At 43.9% G+C, this 21,854-nt stretch overlaps 2 protein-coding genes and 1 long non-coding RNA gene across 4 annotated transcripts; 2 read left to right on the forward strand and 1 right to left on the reverse strand.

Moving 5' to 3' along the window:
• On the forward strand, positions 1–6,208 carry anxa13 (annexin A13). Of its 2 annotated transcripts, none has more exons than XM_062379284.1 (11): positions 1–158; positions 1,467–1,542; positions 1,635–1,729; positions 1,997–2,167; positions 2,264–2,297; positions 3,217–3,296; positions 3,500–3,568; positions 3,650–3,751; positions 4,073–4,148; positions 4,315–4,427; positions 4,555–6,208. In XM_062379284.1, exons 1-11 carry the CDS (start codon positions 144–146, stop codon positions 4,672–4,674), a joined length of 951 nt encoding a protein of 316 aa, XP_062235268.1. In that variant the 5' UTR covers positions 1–143; the 3' UTR covers positions 4,675–6,208. The 2 variants fall into 2 exon arrangements, with proteins under 2 accessions (XP_062235268.1, XP_062235269.1); XM_062379285.1 differs by having other exon boundaries at positions 2,000–2,167.
• Positions 1,796–3,325, reverse strand: LOC133932556 (uncharacterized). The gene is made up of 2 exons (XR_009911963.1): positions 3,188–3,325; positions 1,796–2,183 (listed from the first exon to the last, which is right to left on the reverse strand). It is a non-coding gene; the product is annotated as an uncharacterized LOC133932556 (long non-coding RNA).
• Positions 6,209–6,722: 514 nt separating the features above from the next.
• LOC133932553 (coiled-coil domain-containing protein 106-like) lies at positions 6,723–12,497 on the forward strand. The gene is made up of 5 exons (XM_062379283.1): positions 6,723–7,220; positions 9,201–9,418; positions 9,528–9,740; positions 9,818–10,024; positions 10,176–12,497. The coding sequence occupies exons 2-5, from the start codon at positions 9,211–9,213 to the stop codon at positions 10,553–10,555; spliced, it is 1,008 nt and encodes a 335-aa protein (XP_062235267.1). The 5' UTR covers positions 6,723–7,220; positions 9,201–9,210; the 3' UTR covers positions 10,556–12,497.
• Positions 12,498–21,854: the final 9,357 nt, after the last annotated feature.

Raw genomic sequence — 21,854 nt, forward strand, 5'->3', positions numbered from 1 at the left:
GGTGGTCGTGACGTCACGCTCTGGTTCCTGCAGGCTCGGGCCGCAGTTCGTTGAGAAGAGGATCTGAGCAACTAACCAACCGAACTAACTAGTCCTCCAGTCTCCACCGATCTGCAGCCGCCTGATCCAGACCGATCAACGACATGGGGAACTGTCAGGTGAGGAAACACGATGTTCGGATTAGAGATGTTTACGCGTCAGACGCACCGAGGAGAAATAACGGTGATGATTCAATCTGAACCATCAGCTGATCTGAGAGAGATCGACTCTTTAGATTTGGATCCAGTGGATCTCCAGGATCCACGTGAGACTCTGTGGATTCACATTCTGAGAGATATGAAGCTCTGTCACGAGTTGCGCACTTTGCGTAAAGGACCGAAAACTGCAGCGGCTCAGTTCGGATCCTCAGTTACTGCGCAAAGAGAGTAAATCCAGATAAATCCGTGTTGTCGTGTCTGGATTGAAATTATCAGGTTTCACTTTCACTGTGTTTGGTGTTTTATCTTTATTCGTTTGATACTGAATGACAGTGTGGCAGAAAACCGTGAGTGGGTTTTTTTACGCAGAGGAGAGGAGCCACTCCCCTGCGGAATTCATCACTGCTCCGTTAGACGATATGAATGAGTGTGTGCGTGCTATGCAAGAGTGAGAGTGCAAGAGGTGGGGGGGTGATTTAAATCATAGTCTTTACTCTTTTTTTGGTACTTCTCCACTTTATGTCCATGTCCTTTATAGTTGCACTTATTATGCAATGGCCAAATAACCTATTTACACATGTTTCTCTAGTTCTTATCAATTAATTTCTCATAAAACATGGTTAAAAAAATGAAACCAAATCCAGCATCTGCCCCTGAATCCACATCTGCACTCAAAACAAAGTTTGGTGGAAATGGGTTCAGTAGTTTTAGCTTAATCGTGAGATTTAAAAAAATAAACAAATAAACAAACAAACCTCAGAGCTCATATAATCTCGCCGTGTGAAAAGAAGATTCGTGGATCTTTCTCTTTATCTGGATCTACTCCAAAGTTTACATTATTGGATCATAATAGCATCAGCTGTACATTAAAGTAGTTTTTCATACAGAGATCTTGTTGTTCAGACCCGAACAAGCATCACACAGACACTTTACCTCGATCTGATTAAAGTCAGACACAGTTCCTGCTCTTTCCTGTTAGATTTGATGTGTTTCCACTGAGGGGACCCTCTGAATCTCCTCTCAGACCCCCGTGGGCCCCTGAGCCGCACTTTGAGTACTGCTGGCATTCGTTCAGCCCCCACCAAGTTTGTTTAAAGACCTCTGGCCCCCGGATTCCTCAACTGAAGCATTGTGTCCCACTCCTCCCCTCCCCCCACCAGCCAGCTGCTCCTGCATCGCTGTCATGACACGAATCTTGACTTATATTGATTCAATCACTGGTCTGAGCTTCAGAGTTTCTGTAGTAACATCCATGTTTTGTTTCCTCAGCCAACAATCGTGCCTTACGAGGACTTTGATGTCATGAAGGACATCAAGGCCATCCGCAAGGCCTGCAAAGGGTTCGGTGAGTTGGGAATACGTTTGAGTTTTATACTTGTGAACTAAACAGTTTCTTCTTCTACTGCATCTGTTTGTGTTTTTTTTGTTTTTTCCCAGGAACTGATGAACAGGCCATTATTGACATTCTGGCAAACCGCGGCGCTTTTCAGCGTCAGGAGATCAAACAGGCTTATTGTGACAAGTATGACGATGTAAGTGGGATTCAGCGACACACACACTGTTATTAATTAAATTACCATATTGTTTTTAACACAAGGAACCATTTCATTATAGTTTAATTTTGATATATCTGCATTTCTCTTCCATTTCTATACCTTTCTCTTGACCACAGCACTAACTAGAGCGTAAACCTCTAATAGGGCCCAACAGTCCCCATATGAAACCACATTGTCTTTCATCACCATCCAACAGACAGATGGACATTAGTGAAAACATAACGTCCTGTGTCTCTGTGTCAGGAGCTGGTGGACGTCCTGAAGAGCGAGTTGACTGGAAACTTCGAGAAGGCCATCATCGCCATGCTGGACACGCCCCTCGTCTACGCCGTGAAGGAGCTGAGGAAGGCGATGAAGGGGGCGGGAACCGACGAAGATGTGCTGGTGGAAATCCTCTGCACGGCCACCAACGAAGCAAGTTGCAAATTAACTAAATAAAATTGAATCAGTGACAAACAAGTTAAGAAATATACTGAAATATCTAACTTGATATTCTTGTGTTTGCACCAGGACATCGCCATGTTCAAGGAATGCTACTTTCAGGGTAAGACGAAATCCCACTAGGTGTTGCATTCATGAACATGTGGATAAATGTCCTATTTCCGATCCTTGTGTCATGAACTCTGGGAACTTTGGAGGTTGACTCATCAGGGGCCGACGTGGGAGACATTCAGACACTATTCTTGTCCCTGAAGAACAGTCACATTTTGTTTAGTCAAGGCCCATCCTGCTGTAACTTCCTGTTTCATTGTGAGATCGGTTCTTATCGCTGCATTAAAGTAGGATTTCCTAGAGTCTTGATTTCTCCTCCTCTCCTTGAATTTTCCAAAAGCAACGGCTCAATCCTGGAGTAAATCCTAAACACACCCGTGTCTCTCTGCCACGTTGCCCTGAGTCATTCTGTACAAGGAGCTGAAGCGACTCTGGTAATCATAGTTCGGCTGAGAGGGTTTGTTTGATAACTAGGCTGCGTCCCGCTGGGGCCTGAATCACGTCGGTTTGAGACCGGGACCACGAGTCACAGTGCAAAGTACAGGAGTGACGCCACAGCCCACAGCAGAAGTTATAGCAGTAGTTATTATTTACACTAGCTTCCGTGCACTCTGTTATTAGCAGCTCGCTCATTGTGCAGATTTTAATAACCTCTCTCCTTGTGACTGTTTGAGAGCTTTGCAGTCTTTGTCCATGTTCATCTGGTCGCCTACTTGCTCAGTTATATTTCCAGAAATCATGAATCCTTCAATGAAGATCCTGGTCTCATGAAACTAAAAGGCAGTGGACTCACAAGGACGTGTGATTTAGGAAAGAAAACAGGTCCGCCTTGGAAAGTGGGACAATTATTAACTTGAGCAAACAGGACAGGTTGAAGAGAGTTACACATTAGAAGCACTGAATGAGTATCTAAGTGTGTAGGCCTCGTCTTTAAATACTCACAAGTCATATTTATTTATTTTTATCCTCAGTGCATGAACGGGACCTGGAAGCCGATATCGAGGGCGACACGAGCGGAGACGTTAGGAAACTCCTCACGGCTCTGATGCAGGTGAGCGGCTGCCCTCGTGTAACTGAACTCCTTCCATGTGTCCCGGCACTGAAATGGAGCTCACTCTCCCTGTGCCCAGTTATGCCCTATGAACCCCCCCCACCCCCCACCCGACACACACACACACACAGAGCAGATTCAGTTGCATGAGTCAGACACTAACTTTTCACTACACAGCAAAAAACCTCTGCTTCTAAATCCAGGGCGAGCGAGACGAGAGCTACGAGGTGGACGAGGAACTTGCCGAACAAGATGCCACTGCCCTGTTTGAGGTACCGTCCTCCTCTGCAACACGTCCTCACCGATGTGCCGATCGGTGAGCAGTGTAAAATGAGAGATATAATGTGTTTCAGGCCGGCGAGGGCGGCTTCGGGACAGATGAGTCGACCTTCAGCCACATTCTGGCCTCCAGGAACTACCTCCAGCTCCAGGCCACGTTCAAGGCATATGAGCAGGTCGGTTTGTGTGTCGCTGGTCGGTTTGTGTGTCGCTGGTCGGTTTGTGTGTCGCTGGTCGGTTTGTGTGTCGCTGGTCGGTTTGTGTGTCGCTGCGTCTGCAGTGAAATCCAGGATCAGTTGTTGTGTGACATGTGTTAATTAAACAGGGATCATTTGAACTGCACTCTCCCTGCGGCTCTCAATGTCCTGAACATTTTTTTTTTAATGACCTTGACTTCACACATTTTGATAAATTACTAATCCGATGTGAAACTGAAGGAACTTGTGGAGCTGGAAAATTAAACTTCATCGCTGTAACTTCACCTGTTGTCTCCACAGCTCTCGGGAACTGAAATCCTGGACGCCATCCAGAACGAGACTTCTGGGACTCTGAAGAAATGCTACGTTGCTCTCGGTGAGTGCGAAACACAAAGTGTGGCGTGTTGAAAATACTCAAAACTCACTTTAACTTACTTAAAAATGGGGCCATTGAATGCATCACCCGTATGTGCAGCTCATTTATTTTTGACTGAAGAGGAGCTGAGGAGTTTTTAATGAAACCTTTTCCTCTGTCCTCACAGTGAGAGTCGCTAAGAATCCTCAGCTCTACTTCGCCCGGCGTCTGAACAAGGCGATGAAAGGAGCAGGAACTGATGAGGACACGCTCATCCGCATCATCGTGTGTCGCGCTGAGGTAACACAACATTTCATTTCACAAGTCTGGCTGAAGGTTAAAACCACTGGTGTAACCAAATATCTCGTAGTTCTCACATGTTGTGTTCTGCCCCTCGTCCTCTAAAGGTTTTTCCCTCTGTCCACAGTTTGACCTGGAGACCATCAAAGACTTGTACCTGGAGAAGTACGACGTGTCCCTGAAGGACGCCCTGAGGGACGAGTGCGGCGGTGACTTCAAGCGCCTCCTCCTGGCCATCTGCCACTGAGAGACGCAGGCACAGCATCAAGGGGGGGAAAGACGGAGACGGCAGAAGACGTGTGTCCCGACGTCGCTGCTGTCCTCTGTCCTAAACACACTAACAAACACTGCTCGGCCTCCATGTGGCGTGGGGAGCAGGAGGGTGGAGCTGACGGAGGAAGTAACCCGGCTCATGTCTCGTCCAAACTGAGTGCATGTGGGTAACTCTGTGTTTTTTACTTTCACAGAAATCAAAGTGTATTTCCTTTTCTATCACTGTGTCCGTCAATCGCTGCCAGTTTCCTATCGTCTGTTTTTAACCTTTCACTTCTTAACACCTTTTACAGCATTTTACACAGTGACCAGTTATTTTCAGTCACCGTAAACAAGCACCAAGTTTTATTACCGGAGTGAACTGTAGTCACGCTGATGTGATTGTACCGATGTGATCAGGTGATTCAAGACTTGGTAGAATGAATCTAATCTAAAGCTAAAGCCAGAGTGAGACCTGCTGCTGCAAATATACAATCTACACAGTATAGAGTATTTAAGAAAAGAGAAGAAGAGGAGGAAAAACATAGAAGAAATGTACTTTTTAATATTTTGCATTTCGAGAATAAAGTATAAATGAGTCTAAATCTCAACAAATGTGTCAATCATGACGTTTCACTTGTTTTTATAAAATCAAATTACTAATTAAAACCAAAATAACAGAACATATCTTTGAGAAAAAAACATATTTAACATGTACTATGTCCTTTTCCCTTGTTCTAACATGGGGGAGGTTAAGGGCCTATACTGCAGCCAACCACCAGAGGGCCAGTCATGTCATCCATCTTTAGGTCCAGACTATGTCCTGGCCCTTACACTCTCCTATAACCTACAATTCATACTTAGTGTTATATATTTACCATCGTATAAGTATTACATGTCTATAACTAAATAATTCTCTATTAATGCTTAGTTATTCCCCCCCGGGGCCGTTTCCTTTCACCCTCTAACTCCAGTGACTGTTAAACTTTGTCTGCTGTTGAAACGATTGAAGCTTTGAATTGAAGAAATGTGAACGTGTGTTTGGAGGAACATCAGCCGGGATCATGAAGGAAGTGAGATGTTATGTGAATGGATGAGTGGAGAGAAAAACAGATGATATATTTTATTAGTTGCTTATTGAGAGAAACTCTACATTGATTTACGATATGTTGCATTTTTATCCAGTACAACTATAAAAACTTGACAAATCCAAATAAACCTCAATCTTGATGTGATTTTTTTTTAATTTTCCACCTAACACAGTAGACGTTTTAATATATAGCTTTATTTAGCGGACTGTTTCAAGTAGGCCAGAGGTTATATACCAGAGGAGAAACCTGACTCAACGTCTGTTTCTTTTGTGTCTATATAAGGCAGCTGAGATTTGTTGAAATGACCACTATTGTCAAACAGTTTGCAAAAGTAGATACACAAGTAAATGACGTCAGTGTGGTCGTGGGATTATTGTTTCACTCTCTGTAGCCAAAGACTTTTAGTTTCACTGCAAATAAAAAAGGCCTGTAACTTCATCGTGTCCCTGTTGCTTTATTTGAATGTTGTTTGAATCCAATGTTTATTGATTGACGGGTTTATTTTTATGCCGGATCCAAGGATCTCAGGTGATTTTAAATGAGTGTGAGGGTTTCATTGTGAACAAAATCCTCATTCATTCCCAATTCCTGAACGTCTGTTCTTGCTCTATGTGCAACTCTGGTGAGCAGGTATGAGGCTAATTCCTGTGAGAAGTGTGGAAGGTCAGTAGAATCCAATCATCCCCAGCAGGTGAGAATACATGCCTTTAGCTCTGTAGGAAAAATGCTTTACTTTTTCCACACTTTCCAAAATGTCTGCCTGACACATTTGGTATTATGAGTCTCCATTAGAGTTTAACCCAGTGAACTGTGGGTTTGAGAATGTATTACAAATGAAAATTTTAAAGAACAAAATACAATTCTGTAGACAAGAAAAGTAGAAATGTAAAATACATACATGCCTGCTTTTCTAAATGTGCAATATGAAGTTGGCATAAAGGTAAGAAGGATTGGAAATTTAAAAGTATTTTTTTCCAATGAAATCTGAATCATTATCTCTGTTACATGAGGTCCTTTTAGAAATTGAAAAGAAAAAGGTGTATTTATATATAGAGGGTTTATCATCATTATCACGAATAATATTCCTAATAATAATAATAAATGCCTAGTAAAATAAAATAGAAAGTAAATAAAAGTCTCTATTACCGGTAAATCTTTATTTTAAGTTATTATACTTTGATGGATAAAAGAATAAACAACAACAAGTAAGTATTTGGTGAGACTTGTCCTGTGGCACAGTGGTGAGAATTACGAGCTTCCATGCAGCACCTGAAGGCACCGTTATCCTCCCCTCTCTCTCCCTCTCTCTCCCTCCCTCTCCCTCTCTCTCGTGCTTCCTCCACTCGTCTGTTTATTTTGTTGATAAACGGTGAATCCAGAGTCGGACTCCATCATCCAGAGGCGCAGGAGCGTTCCAGGTGTTAGTCGGATCCCCTGGACTCTGCTGAAGGTACGTGCTTCTCTCTGTTCCTCGGCCTTTGTTGCTCCTTTTCTCTGGTAATTACAGTCATTAGCATCCATCTTGGTGGGAGATAATTAAAAACCACTGCAAGGAGAAGTGCTTCGCTCTCTTTGCAGCCCACGAGCATGACTCCTCTACATGCATCATGTAAGGTTTATAACTTATGTCATTTTTAAAATTCCCCACTAATAACACACTGACAAATCATGAGTGACAGGTGATCAACCTGCAGACCAACCTGCTGTGTGAGGGTTCGAATCCACAGATATCTCAACAGGAAGATGGAAAGTTTATTGCAGCATCTTATTCTCATGGGAGTCGATCCCATGTGAACACGTTGTGTCAGGTGCAGACTGATCACTGCAGCACTCACTCCTTCATTGTGTTTGGATGATGCTGCAGCAACAACAACTTGCACATGTCACTGGTCCATTCAGCATCAGCTCCAATGAAACGTCCAGAGAAGCGTGATGGACACTTACTGCAACAAAAGTACTACTTACTACCACTAAGAAAACGACAATACTACTACTATACTTCGATTGAACCCACTTTTATCAAGCACCTGGTGGAAATCCCTTCTTGCCTGCAGATTTTAATCCACCTCTTAAATCTTATGAATTCTCTTCTACCTGAAAGTGTTGTTCTCTTCTTGCTCCTCTTGATCTTGTGGCTTATGAATCAGTAACTGAGAGTTAACATTCATTAACCAGTAATCATTAAACTCACAGTGGCCTGATCATTGGCTTTATGCTCCATGGCTCCAGTATTACTTTTTCATTATTTACTAAACTGCTTCTCCTGCAGCTTTAATAACACGTCACAGTTTCTCAGACCCTTAGAGCTGGACTCAGTGAAAACCAGGTGCAGAACTTACAAGTCGTGGAAATTACAGGTTTCATGTCTCCACTGGCTGGGACCTCTTGATATTTGATTCCACCGAAGTTCTGAATCAGACACTGTCATTAAATGGAGAAGATAAGAATAATCCTCAGTGGAACAACGTGGAGCCTCTAAGTGATATTCACATGTTACACTTTAAATCTGGAGAGACACTTTTCTGAAATAACTTTTTATTACCAAAAACTGGTCAGAATGTTTGTATTTGTTGCTGATTGCATATCCGCAGCCATCTTCTCATTATTAGTGAATGTTTAACTAATGCAGGATTCATCACATTGTCAATGATGTGTCATATATCATGAACTCACGTGGCTCTGGATTAATAAATCATCAGCTCTGGATTGTTTTTGTCTCCATCATTAAGTTATTTAGTACAAAGGTACAAGCATCAGACTCTGTGGTAATAAAATCTCAACTGTTATCGATCAATCATTAAGTGAAGAGCCACAAACCTGATGATGTCATGTTAACCAGTTATTGAAGATTACATTGAATTCACATGAAAACAGCTCAGGTCTCGATTATTAATGTCTTGTTCTCATGTTTCCACACGGGACTTGATTCATGTGCTTTTCTAAAAACTCATCAAGTATCACATCAGTTCATGTTTTTCTCTTCATGCAGAAATTAAGATGTGGAATTAAGAATCATACAAACATGAGCTCATTTCTTACAGTGGAGCCATGAAACTGATGAACACCATTGATTTGTTAAGTATAGAAACATAGAGGTAATTTTGGCGTCGCATATCTATAATTATAGAAGCTGTATTTCGTAAATCTCTTAATTGCTGGAATCAGAGCTCATAATTACAATATCCGAACCTCGTCGTGATGGTAACAGCTGTAGTCAGAGTTCAAGTGCTGCAGCTGGAAGTTTCTGTTTCTTTTTAAAACAGGAAGAAATGTTCTGAGGCGCTTGTTGTGATATAGTTAATCAGAATCCTTCATTGGCAGGATTCAAAATACATTAATAGGTCTTGGAAGTATCAGTCCTGATTTTGAAAATGAAACACTAATCGGAACATTTCAAACCTCTCATCACCAAACATGTTTTCTTCTCCAGGTTGGAGGAGATGTCGTCCGTGTGGCAGCAGGAGCCGTCGGGCTACTCCCCCTGCGTGGAGATCGACTCCAGCTCCGTGCGGACCAAGGAGCGGCTCGGCTCTCCGGCCTGGCTGAAGCAGGAGCAGGATGACCTCCGCATCTTCAAGTGGGAGAACTTCCAGTCGGGAGCCTCGGCCGATTCTGTGCAGGACAACACACCCAGCAGCGCCATGCCAGGTAACCAGCAACAGAGGGGGAGTAGAACCAGTCAGACCATGTTCCTGACTATTTAGAAGATTTAAAGTCTATACTATAAACTACACAACCTGTGTGTGTGTCTCTGCAGCTGCCTCACATGCAGAGAGCCTGCCCCCCCGGGTGCTGCTGACCATCACCAAGCTGCAGTGCATGCTGGAGAGCAAGCAGGAGCGCATCTCCGCCCTGGAGCGGCAGGTGGAGGACCTGGTGCAGGACCGCCGCTTCCTGAGGAGCCAGATCGAGAACCTCACAAGCAACCGCTCCATGCCCACGTTCGCCTGCCCCAGTCCAGTCACAGAGGGTCGGTGTCCGAAGCAGCGTGGACTTACTGGTTCTGTTTCGACTTATTCTCATCCATCACTTCTCTTTTTCACACAGCGCCCAAACCGAGCAAGGTGCAGCACTCGGAGAGCAAGTCTCGGAAGAGAGAAAGAGCTTCGTCCAGCTCCTCCGACGCCAGCGGCAGCGGCTCCGAGGCGTCCGACTTGTCGGAAGTTTCAGCGGCGTCGAGCGAACACAGACGGAGGAAACATCACAAGGACAAGAGAAGGTCGAGGAGAGGGAAGGACTACAGCAGGAAGAGAGGTAATCTCCAATAGATCTAAAGTTTAGAGCTGAAGTATCTATTTCACATCACATCGGAAATAACGTATATTAATAGTTTATACATGGCTACTTATATAATTGGCTCATATCCCAATAACCGAATAGTGACCCTGTCCCTTGTGTCCACCAGCTACAGGTGTCCAGTACGTGATCCACCGCTACAAGCAGGTCCTGTCGTCCTTCATCAAGAAGAAGAACATGAGCGAAGCCTTCCGCCACCTTGGCATCGACCGCAACACCATCGCGAACACGGCGTCAATCGCCGAGCTGCACCTGGCCGGCAAAGACATGCTCCCCCTGGTGGGCATGTTCCGCCAGGGAGAGGAGACTCTGGTCAGCTACGCCCAGAGGTGCACCTTGGTCATCGACAGTGACTCGGACCTGTCCAGGAGGATAGACCAGATGAAAGCCAACGGCGAGCTCCTGCCCATCTCAGGGAAACGGCCCAGGGTGTCGCATTCTCACCTGCAGCAGCTGGGGGGCGCTGCAGACAGTATCTTAATAGGTTGATTGAACATTAGAAGCCTTCTTCCAAATCTTGAGTTAGTTTTCCTCTCAACCTGAACTGATGGATTTCAATGTGCTTATGTAGCTTTGCTTTTTTCCTGAGGACCAGAAGATTTAAATATATATAGAGTATATATACACGTAGCATTCTAACCTGAGAAGATGTGGACGTATGTTTTTTTACCGTTATGCACATTTATGTACAGTTGATTTCAATAATGGATTTTTTAAAACTATGTAAGAGCTTGTGTGTAGTGTTATAAACACCCACAAGATGGCAGTGCTCCCACATAAGACAATTCATTTCAACTCTCCTCTGATCCAAAATGGTGGATGGACGATTTTACATTTTCTGCATTGGCTGTGTTACTTTATGTTTAACTGAAGGTGTTTTCATGCACTGTAATTTAAAACTGCATTCATGTGTGTACTTAATGTTTCCAAACCTGCCAACAAATGAAAATATGTCCTGTATCAGAAACATCTATATACGGCCTTTAATGGAGCTATTGGTTATGTGTCCTCTACACTAGAAGATAAGGGTAAAGGTAAACACCTCATCCCAGATCTTATGATGCTAAAAAAAAAAAATCTTACACAAAAGCTGTGTGATGCAGCTGGAAGGTGATGTATCCAGTGTCTGGACCAGAGCAGTGGACAGCAGCAGATGTGCAGATGGATGGCACAGCTTGTTAAAATATCCTCCGGCGATGGCGAGTGTCAGTGCAAAGTGTCGCCGCCGCTTTCCTGTTGTGTTTGCTTTTCACGCCGAGTGACAAACGACTCGTGCCGAGCCATTACCGGGGCTGCACCCGGGTTCTGTCACTGTCAGTGCTGTTCACCTGCCAGATATCTGCTTATCTTTCACTCACACATCCCAGTCCCTCCATCCCCCCCTCACTCCACCACCTCCTGCTATGAACTCATTCAGTCATTCCTCATCACTTCTCTGTCTCACTCTCATCCCTTCATTTATCCCTGAAAGCAACCAGGACAGAGGCAGGTGGTCGAGGGCTGTGGACAGTGTAGGAACATTTAACGCCACCGGAGGCAGCAGTCAACCACCTCGCAGCTGGTTTACAGCCTGAAGGACCAGCTCCTGAGTTATACAAATGTCAGTGCAGCTTCTCGTCACCAGGACACAATGTGATTCTGCAAATCCTGATTTGAAAAAGGACCTTATGGACTATTTGGTTTTGCACACCACCCCTTTTTTAGAGCATTTCCAGAAATAACCTGCGTTTGAGTGGCAGCTGTGAATTTGGTGCTAATGACTCATGGTGATGAATCTCAGAGCTGAAGCTGGAGACAGGACGTGGGCCTAATCGAGCCTGAAGCGTCCTCTTCTCCTCCCCCGGCCTTTTGACTCCCACTGATGTGGGGCCAGCTGGGACTCCATTTTGTGTCTTTTCTGATTGCAGGTGCCGCGTCACTGCAGAGCCTCCAAGTGCCTGGTGGCTACACAAATTCCAACCCCCCCTCCTCCCCCCTCCTCCTCCTCCTCCTCCTCCTCCGATTCTGACCTTGACAAAAAAAAGAGCATCTGGTCGTTCTCACAGTGAAGAGTTGTAATAACCAGCAATCACCCTCTTAATGGTTCAAGTCAAATGAGTTTGAACTGGTGGGTTCAGATGAAGTGAGGTAATGTTTTGTTTTGCCGCTGCATGATAAAAGCCTCGGACATATTTGTGAAAGATTATAAAGACTTGTAACGGAGTGAGAGAGCTCAGACTCGAGCAGCTGATTTAAAAGCTCTGTGGGGAACACACTGTATTTTTCTGAGAAACAGTGGTTGACCGTGTTTCACAACTACTGAGGTTATTATTCTCACATGTTGAGTTCATGGCTCATCTTGTGTTTGCATTTTTGTTTCTTATAGCATTAGGTTTTTTTCTGTCTCATTAAACTGCTGCCATATTAAGTGGGAACCTACCCACTGTATTTTCCATCTGTGTCAGTCTCTTTGCAGATAGTTCAATTGATGCCACTATCACATATACTTGATAAATATAAAAACTAAAGCTAGGAACCTTCAAGAAATAGTATTTTACAAAAGCAATTGGGCCTAAGTTTGACTGAAATCACCCACTAATCACTATATCGCCATTTTGAAGTGTTTTCCAAATGTTTAGTGATTTAACGTGCTCTCATTGTTTCCCACAATGCATCATGAAAAATAGTACAACCAATGGTCGCTAACCAAGATATTTTTACCATCATGCATTGCGCTGGCAGTGGAGAAACGAGAGGAGAGAGAGCTGCAGGAACAGCTTGACCTGTTGTACAAACTGTATATGCAATTATTATATTGTACTTTATGCTTTTAGTGCGGATGAGTAACATTGTGGTTTTTAAAGTTGATCACCATACTTTGCCAAATTAGTGAGTCCTCCCAGTCCTCCCTGCTATTTAAACCAGTTTACCTCCTCAGTTTGTCTGCAGGGTGAGGAACAGCAGCTGAGACAGGATCGAGCTTCAAACTCGATGACACATCCTCTCGAGAACAGGACTGGCTGCCGACCGGTGATCACCAGAGTTACTCATGATTCTGCGGCACACGTTTTCATGCAGGTTGTGTTTTTCCACCAGGCAGGATGTGCACACGCAGGACTCACAGGTGCTCGGGCAGATTGTAAATTCACCAAATGTTATCTGACAGTGGGTGCGGGCGTGCACGTGAGACTCTTCACCCTTTTGTTGCCCTTGGTCTTCCGGCTAATGGAATCTCAAAATAACCTGCGCACTGGTGGAAAAAGTGGGTCACCGCACCAATGCGATGCCAATAAAATACAAAAGCATCAAGTAGTGCATTATGGGTATTTCCCCCTGTGGTGGAATTGAGGTGGGGGCCAGAGACTGCTGCATTTTCCCAATCCTTTTTTTCTGCAGTGACTTTAAAATGGCTGGTGGAGCAGTCGACGAGGTGCAATCATAGATTCGTCTTCAGCCTTTTATTGGGAGTGAAAAATTTTTTTTTTTTTACTGCATTAGACGACTGGATAGCAGCAGAGCGGCTAGAGTGTAGCACGGAGCTGCTGCGGCACTAGAGGACAGTGTTGTATCCAGAACGTTCACAGTCACATTCTAATGTCTGTGGTCAGAGAAAATCACAAAAACACCCCTGAATGCACAGTTTGCTGATTAGATTCAGTTTGACAGTCACAAGCTTCTGCTACAATGCAGCATGAGTTTTATAACAACCTTTAAAAATACACAATAAACCAAAGATACAGACACATGCTTAAATAAATCCCTTCTCAGACAAAACGGTGACAATTCAACAGGGAATCGCATAACGGCGATTCATGAGATTTCTCCTGGCAAATATAAAACAGGGGAAATTCGCAGAGATGTTTATCTGACACCAAAGAACCTCTTCTCAATGACAGCTGCTCTGCCGGCGCTGCCAGATCAACAAGTCTTGCTGGTGTGTTCTCCATCTGGCTGCCACTGATAACAACTTACTGGGGGCTGCTGGATAATGGTCTTGCGAGCTTAAAAGCATGCGAGGCGAGGGGGCGGGGGTGCAGAATGTATTCTGGGTGCAATCCAGCAAAACAGGATCCCGTAAACCAAAAATCGCACACTGAGCCCGAGCTCGTTCAGGCGGTCTGTTCGATGCTGCTGCTGGGGGGGGGGGGGGGGGGGTGTTATGATTCGTCTCAAGATGGCTGATGTATCTGTGTTCATCACCTCTGTGGTTTTGTAAAGGCCGTGAAAGGACGTGTGTAAAACTGGGACGACCTCTATTTTCAGGGTCACTGAGAGCCCCCCCCCCCCCCCCCCCCCCAGGTGTCCTCAGACTGACAGGGGGGGGCCGTGTGAGAGATGAAAGAGCACAAGATGATAAATGGATGTTTGCTGTTGGCCCTTGAGCGTTGTTTTTAATGTATGTACCATGTTTTGTTGTAGTGCGAACATCAGGGGTCATGTAATAAAAGAACAGAGAGAAAAGGTAAAGAAATGAAATAAAAGAAATGCAGAGCTGCACAGGAATCTGTCTGTTCTGTCTCTCTCCCTGGGGACAGCTACGTCCACTTGGACACAGAAGACGATGGTATGTGACGCAGAAGAAGACGCAAGTTGACAGCATGAAGGAACCTCGCCCCCCCCCTTAATCCTGTTGGTTCCTCGTGTGGTGACGCAGGACCAACCAGACATGACACCAGAAAAATAAAATGATAATTTGAAAGGGCTTGCATCAAGTCAGGCGTAGAACTGGGAATAGAAACGTATCACAGTGGGTTTCTGGATAACTGCTGATAACCAGAAAAGATTTGGATCCTGTCAAGTCGTGTTTCAGAGTCGCTCCAGAGTCGTTAGGACCACGATGGGATTCAGCTGAGTCACCGTCCTCTGGGGTCCTATGTGTCCAGGTTAATGACAAATGAAAGTGAAAGTCAGAGTGTGATCTCCTGCCACACACACACACACACACACACTCTCTCTGAAAGCTCTTGTCCTTATTTCAATTTCCTTCAGATTAGACATTGTGCTTTTCTGTGTATTCTCTCTGACCTCTATTATACTAACAGCTGTTAATTACACAGTACTGGGTTTCCCAATTAATCTGGCTCTTTCACACATTGTCCTATTTTTTACACAAAAGCACGACATGCATACGGATCCTGTCGGCATGAGAGGTGATTGTATTTCTGTGAATCTCATCTACAAGCTGCTGAATGTTGAAAACCATGTATGTGACCATATGGAGCAAAATCTGATTCAGCCAAATATCAAAAATTAAATTTGTTTCCTCCGTCTGGGAATAAATGCCTGAGAAACTCCAAGAAAATCAAACCTGTCAATTTCAAACCTTGAAAACAAATCTAGTTTACTTTTGCTGAAACTTCCAGGGATGCTAAACACAAAAAACACACAAACAGACATAAAGTCAGAGGAGAAGGAAATGAATACTGATGAACAACAGGGGGCATTAGCATCAGTGAGGTTACACAACTCCTCACTGGGGAAGAGGACACACTGTGTTTTGAAGATGAGTCACCGCTGGGACCCGTGGGATTGAAGAGGAGTGGGCAGAAGTGGCTCTGAAGCTGTTTGTTGAACTTAATGCTTCTAAACTTTATAACTTTCTGCTAAACCAGCGTCAGAAGAATACCCGCTTCATTAGCGATGCTGCTCTGGGGTCAGCTGGAGACAGAAATACATCAACAATCATGGATTCAATTTGCTGCAGATATTCACTGTATGTTGCAGACGGAGTTAATTACTTCTATATTGCAGCATCAAGTGAAAATGGTAAGGTTCCTAATACTTTAATATACTTTCTGCAAAACTAAATCCATCCTAAGCCTTTTTTGAAGATGGATCCGACTCGATGGAAAACTCCAAACCAACTGAATTAAAATTAGATTTGTTATTTTGCTTTATACATTTATTCAACAGTTAATAGAACATTAATGGTGAACTACAAAGTGAATCATTTGCCATGAGATTTGCCTACACATTTGCCTACACGTGTCAAAGATGCTTTTAATTGCATCGAGATCTGAGAATTACATTTTCTTCGATCAAAGGCCGCTATAAATACTTTGTCAAACGGCTCACATCACACGACCGCGACAAATTCATTAGCATGAGAAGCAAAGCTCCTACACAGGCCCTTGTTCCCACTGTGCGTCAGGCACAGGGCTGCTAATCTAACATTTACGTTTCTAGATTTAACCTCGAGGCATTTCTGACAAACTGCAATCTGTCCTCTGCACAAATAAGAAAAACAAAAAGCTTCGATCTTATGTTGTTCTAACAAAGCCTGACCACAAACATGTCAGCTTGAGCCATAGTGGAGCTTTGTGCATGTATATGAAGCCGATAACATCCTAATGATCTATCTATCAACTGCACAAACCCAATACTCATTTAAGTGGCTCATGATATGCTCTGCACCACAGCTGGGGGAGTCACGGCCCGGTGGTTTGCGACAATAGCAGCCGGTCATTCGCGGCAGCCGTGGGCCCGTCAGGCATTCACACCACGTACCTATGGCCACAATGGCCTCATCAGTTGCCTTATTCAATCAGCCTTCACAGACGGAGTCGACCGCAGACCCCCCCCCCCCTGTCAGCCGTCCAGCGATCTGCATCACGGTGACACCAACAATCACAGTGTCCCTCCTTGAATCTCCTTGAAGTGATCTCTGATTTCTCCTGATTGCCTCCATTATTCCCCTCAGTGACGTGGAGTAGCACCACATGATTAGTGCAGGGGAGGAGGAGGATAATAGGATATTGTGGTAATTATTGTAAATTAATTGTTTTAGTAGTATTGTATAAGATAGGGGGACTCTGGAAAAATGCGTGTGAAGGTTTCAAGATGCAACTGGGAAATAAAATGCAAATTCCATTAACCATGTTATGGTCAGGTAGGAAACAGCAGTGTGGTGCAGCGCCGGTGGTGTCAGAGGCCGCTATATCGATTCCCGCATGTGCACAAACACCCAACGAGTGAGTGACTGTGAGAGTCAATAACCCCATCGATCAATCAACCTTCATGAGGTGTTGCTCGTCCTTCAGAGCCAGCGAGTCACCGACAGATCAGGAAGTCAGACAAATATTTATGCTCCTTCTAAAACGGCTCGTTTTGCAGGGGGAGCTGTGATTTAAGGGTGTTTATTGATTATTTATTTATTTATTTCTGTGCAGGTTTAGACCAAGATGTGCTGCCTGTACCCTCTGGCAAGAATTGGTTTAACCCAAGTTTAGTTGATTCAAAATGTTGATTCTTTCTCTGTAAAATCCAAATAATTCACTTGTGACACGACGCAGACATATTGGTGATAAAATGCAGACGCAGTTTAATGAGTGGGCTGCAGGAGACAAAGCTAAAGGACTTGCTTGTCATTCTAGTGCCACTTCATCGTCAACAACATAATTGCTCTCAAGCCTTTTATACCGGTCTGAGTCCCAACGTTTCACAAACGATCTGTCGGCAGGAGTCAGTCTGAAAACAGCTTCTTTAAAATCAGGTAAGACATTTTACTAAATCTAATTTCATATTTCATTGTGTCAAGTAGCTTTGGACGTACAACAAAATGACTATGTGGATTATTTGGGTGCAATGGCAGCTGGTTTAAGATGAACTGGAACAGGCACATGAGCTGACATGACAGTGGGAAAGCTGAGCAGTTGCGTTCAGTGTGTGTGAAGGATTATTGGACCGGGCGGTCGTCTTCATACGATGAGATGTCCCGTCAGTACAGCGTCAGTCACAGAGCTGAGACCAGCGGCTGATCCGTGGCAGAGCAGAATCTAGGCTACCTGTCAGAAAATTAAGCCTATTAGCTGCTTATGTGAGACGTCACACATCTGACTGTGTGCCGCACGCGTGCTTTCATCCACTCTCTCAAACATAAGCAGAGTTTTAAATGATTTGGTTCCAAGTGTTTCCAGAGGAATCCACAGTTTTATTCAAGTTTCATTTTAGTTGCCTTTTAAATTGTGTTGTATCTGCTTTTCCTGTTGTTTCAGGGCTAATGGCGTACGACAAAGAAAAAAAACACACAACTGCTAGCCAGGTTGCCAGTTGTGTGTCTGACAATAACTTTCACGCTTCTTCACAACGTCATCAAACTAGGTCTTTTGTTATTGATTTGATTTAGAGACCCCTAGTGGCCAAAGAACGGCATGAAAATGAGACAAAGGTTTTAGGTACAGTGGAATGCTAATGGAAGCTAACAGCATCATGCTAACATGCTGACACATTTACCATGTTTATTTATATGTGATAAACAGTGACCACAAAGTTCAGCAGTGGAGGATTTCATTGTCCAAAGCCAACATGGATGAAATGTAAAGCATAAAGCATGAACACAATTCCCTTGATTTACTACATAGAGCCAACATCATTCATCACTGCTGATTTATTCTCCATCACTGTCTTTACACGGGTCTGAAGGCCTGGACGTGTGTCTGGTCTGCACCCGGAGCTGGAGCGTAGCCCATTCTAATCATACGGCTATTATGGCCATCCGTGCACCCCCCCCCCCCCCGGTTTGGGTTCAGCCTGCACGAGTCATTTGTAAAGCAATGGAGCAGGAAATGAGGTTGGTTTGCTGCAGCCGTCCAAGCCTGCAGGACGTGCACGAGGGGGCCACACTCACGTCGGCTGCACATGGAGGGGACCCTTCCAGACGGGGTTGGGGGGGGGCATGGAGGTCACCATCGCTGGGAGGGATGACGTTTAGAGAGGACTCTCAGTATCACAGAGACATCACCGGGCCCCGAGATGTATTACTGACGAAAACACTGGATCTGCAGTTCCCCTTCTGAAACAAGAAATACCTCAAATACATCGATATATCAATGTTCTAGTATTTAATCTGTTTCTTTTGATAAATTAAATTCAGAGCAATGATAATTAGTTGAAGACACCGATGTTGATCTAGTGTTGGGTGAGAGCTTCTTTCTCTCTTTCTGATTGATACATGCCTCTGAGTGTTGGGAGGAAAACAATCACGCTGCCATCTGCTCATCTGTGTGATCAGATAATAGCGTCACCGCAGCAGCAATTAGTTTCTGACTGTTTGAGCGGAATCAATAATTTACAGTGTAAGTCACGGCCGCGTGAAATCTCACTCCTCCGTCACACGAGGAGTTCGCTAAAGGACGTAGTCGTGCAATGTTTCAAATCAAAGACGTTATTGGGATGTGAACAAATGACATTCAATTATCAGCGATACATTAATGTAGCAACGGCAGGACCTCTCGAAATGAATCTGTAAACAGAAGCTGAACAGAAGAGGACAAACAAGCTTTTTCTTCCATTTGCTCTTCACCTGCTTGGTCTTAGTTAAAGTATGGGTCAAGGGATTCAGCTTTACATGTTAAGAGGTCATTAACGGAGCCAACTTCTTAAGAAGACGTATATTCTGCAACTACTAATGATTCCTCACTATCAAAACCATTGTCAAAGCCTAAATTAGCCTGAATTACCTAAAATAGTTCTTTTTAATAAGTCGCTGATTGAATTTTGTATTTATTATACTGCTTTAATGCAATGTTCTCTTCATTCGTTTTGTACCATGAACAAATAAAATTGATTCTGGTGAAACTTTGCCAACTCATCAATTGCTTCTGATCTCTCAGCCACTTTCTCAAACAGAGGCAGGTTTTCAGACTCCATCGGTCCGTGCAGTGAACTCTCAGTCCGGCTCTGGCTCGTCCCACGGCGCCTCTCTCCCCAGCAGCGTCTGTGTAATGGGACACTGCTAAACGATGCTGAGGGCACCCGGGTGCAGTCATGGCCGGTTGCACCCGACTCGCTCCTCTCTCCTCTCTCCTCTCTCCTCGCCGTCGACCACGCTCTGGCCCCGTTGTCAGCTCCTCTTCTCCAGGCTAATTTATGACACTATCAGTCTTATCGGCTGTTGGCGACTGGACAACCTGGTGTTACAGCTAATTAATTAAACTGATTAAATGAACCTAATAACTTTAGTATGCTCTGCACTATTGTGTTCCCTATTCCTGATGTATAATACATAGCCGAGGAGGCCGGGCCACAGAGGAGCAGCATCCTTAGAGTCTTCCCTTCTGTGATATCATGTAAATGCACTGAAGAAAGAGTAAGTATGAGGATGACTGTTGGTTTGTTTGTGTCACTTAATCAGCTGCTGACGCTAACAACTCAGAACACGCAGGACTGTTTGGATGGACTCGTCTTTTATTTGCTTAATCAGCTCGACAGTAAACAAGGCTTCTTCATTTGGGTTCTTATTTGCAAACCTGGGGAGTGGCTCTGTGCATCAGGGCCTTGTGTGAGTCTGTGTGTGTCTGTGTGTGTTTATGTGTGTTTACCTGTGCATGTAGTCTGTGTGTGTGTGTGTAAATCTATGCTGTATCCTTACCATAGAGTACATGCGTCTCTTTGCTGCTTCGTTCCCTCTCATCATCATGAAAGGTCAGTAGAAATATTGAATTAGTTCAGTTGTTGTGATTCAGCAAACTTTAAATTTGTGTGTTCGCAAATGTGGTTTCCTTTTAAGATTCCTATCTTGAACAGATTTTTGGTCAAAGGATTTTTGTGTCACATTTTAAGAAATCTTTAATTCTGACTTGTTCTCTTCTGATTTATGTCATTAATATTAAGATGTAGTGATATTTAAAGGTTTTTTGTATGTTTGTATAAACATTAAGGATCAATTCTGGTTTTGCTCTCAGTATTCTTTAACAAAACGAATGTGCTCTTAGTGAAAATACAGTCTGATGTATAAGGAAGTTTTGGGGTGAAATCCAGTACTGGTATTAGACTGTAAAAAACTACTAATATTTTGAGGGATATATATGTATATATATATATAAACATAAAATATACATACATTAAAAACATTGGCAATTACATTTTCAAGCCTTTATGACAAATAAATGTAAACCACAGCTTTGATATTTTAAATAAACAAGACAACATAAATACACCACATATAAATAAAATCCTTTTTCTAAAAGAAAAAGTAAACAAATACACAACATTTCTGTAAATCTGTAAATTAAACATGTTTATATTGGTTTGGCAATTATATAAAAAACAATCTGATTCTATCCCCCTGCACTGCTGCATTGGTCAGGCTGTAAGTGAAAGTGCCTTTTGACTTCCACGTGTCCAGGCTCAGTGAGGCTGATCACCTTCGCTTGTAGAGCAGCAGTCTCCCCGTGCCAAGGTTAAGCCGAAACTGGAACCTACAGCGTCACAGATAAGTCTGCCTCGGTGTCCGCTGTTTGCCAAATGGATATTTCCTCAAAGCGGCCAAACCTCTGCTCAGACATGACTCCCATAAAAGAGTCTGGACTGTAATTCATCCATTTATCCAGATACCAATGTAAGTGATGTATAATTTCCAACTTTTTGTTATTTGTTTCTTTGATAATCACGGTGGTGCATCTGTGCACATGCTAAAGAAGCTGCTCAGTTCTACACACATCACACTGATCATTATTCTGTGCACTTGTACACAGACTGTGGTTAATGCCACATCCCTATACAACTAACTTAAAGTGACAGCCAGCCAGTGCCTGAGGATACACAAGGTTAGGTAACACAGACACACACACACAGACACACACTAAGGGGTTATTTCCCTGCAGCCTGTGGTCCTGTTGGAGGTGTCCAGTGTGTGTCCTTAGGTTTCTCCCTCCTGTCTCATGTGTCACAGCTTGTTCATGTCGTCATATTCAGAGGCAGTGATGTTTTATTGAAGATGTCTGCAGGTTCCTGGGCCGCTGTACATGAGGCAAACACAATGAGCGACATGTGGAGGCATGTATGGGAGTCTAATTGCTCCGCCCGGGCA

The sequence above is a fragment of the Platichthys flesus genome, chromosome 21 (assembly GCF_949316205.1).
Source record: "Platichthys flesus chromosome 21, fPlaFle2.1, whole genome shotgun sequence".
Classification (NCBI taxonomy): Eukaryota; Metazoa; Chordata; class Actinopteri; order Pleuronectiformes; family Pleuronectidae; genus Platichthys; species Platichthys flesus.

What these genes read in the sequence shown, in the direction of transcription:
- anxa13 (XM_062379284.1), top strand. An exon ending in CAAGGCCTGCAAAGGGTTCG is followed by an intron (nt 1,543 to 1,634) that starts GTGAGTTGGGAA and finishes GTTTTTTCCCAG; the next exon opens with GAACTGATGAACAGGCCATT. An exon ending in CGTTCAAGGCATATGAGCAG is followed by an intron (nt 3,752 to 4,072) that starts GTCGGTTTGTGT and finishes TTGTCTCCACAG; the next exon opens with CTCTCGGGAACTGAAATCCT.
- LOC133932553 (XM_062379283.1), top strand. Translation starts at nt 9,211, where the DNA reads ATGTCGTCCGTGTGGCAGCAGGAGCCGTCGGGCTACTCCCCCTGCGTG. An exon ending in CCCCAGTCCAGTCACAGAGG is followed by an intron (nt 9,741 to 9,817) that starts GTCGGTGTCCGA and finishes TTTTTCACACAG; the next exon opens with CGCCCAAACCGAGCAAGGTG. An exon ending in GGACTACAGCAGGAAGAGAG is followed by an intron (nt 10,025 to 10,175) that starts GTAATCTCCAAT and finishes TGTGTCCACCAG; the next exon opens with CTACAGGTGTCCAGTACGTG.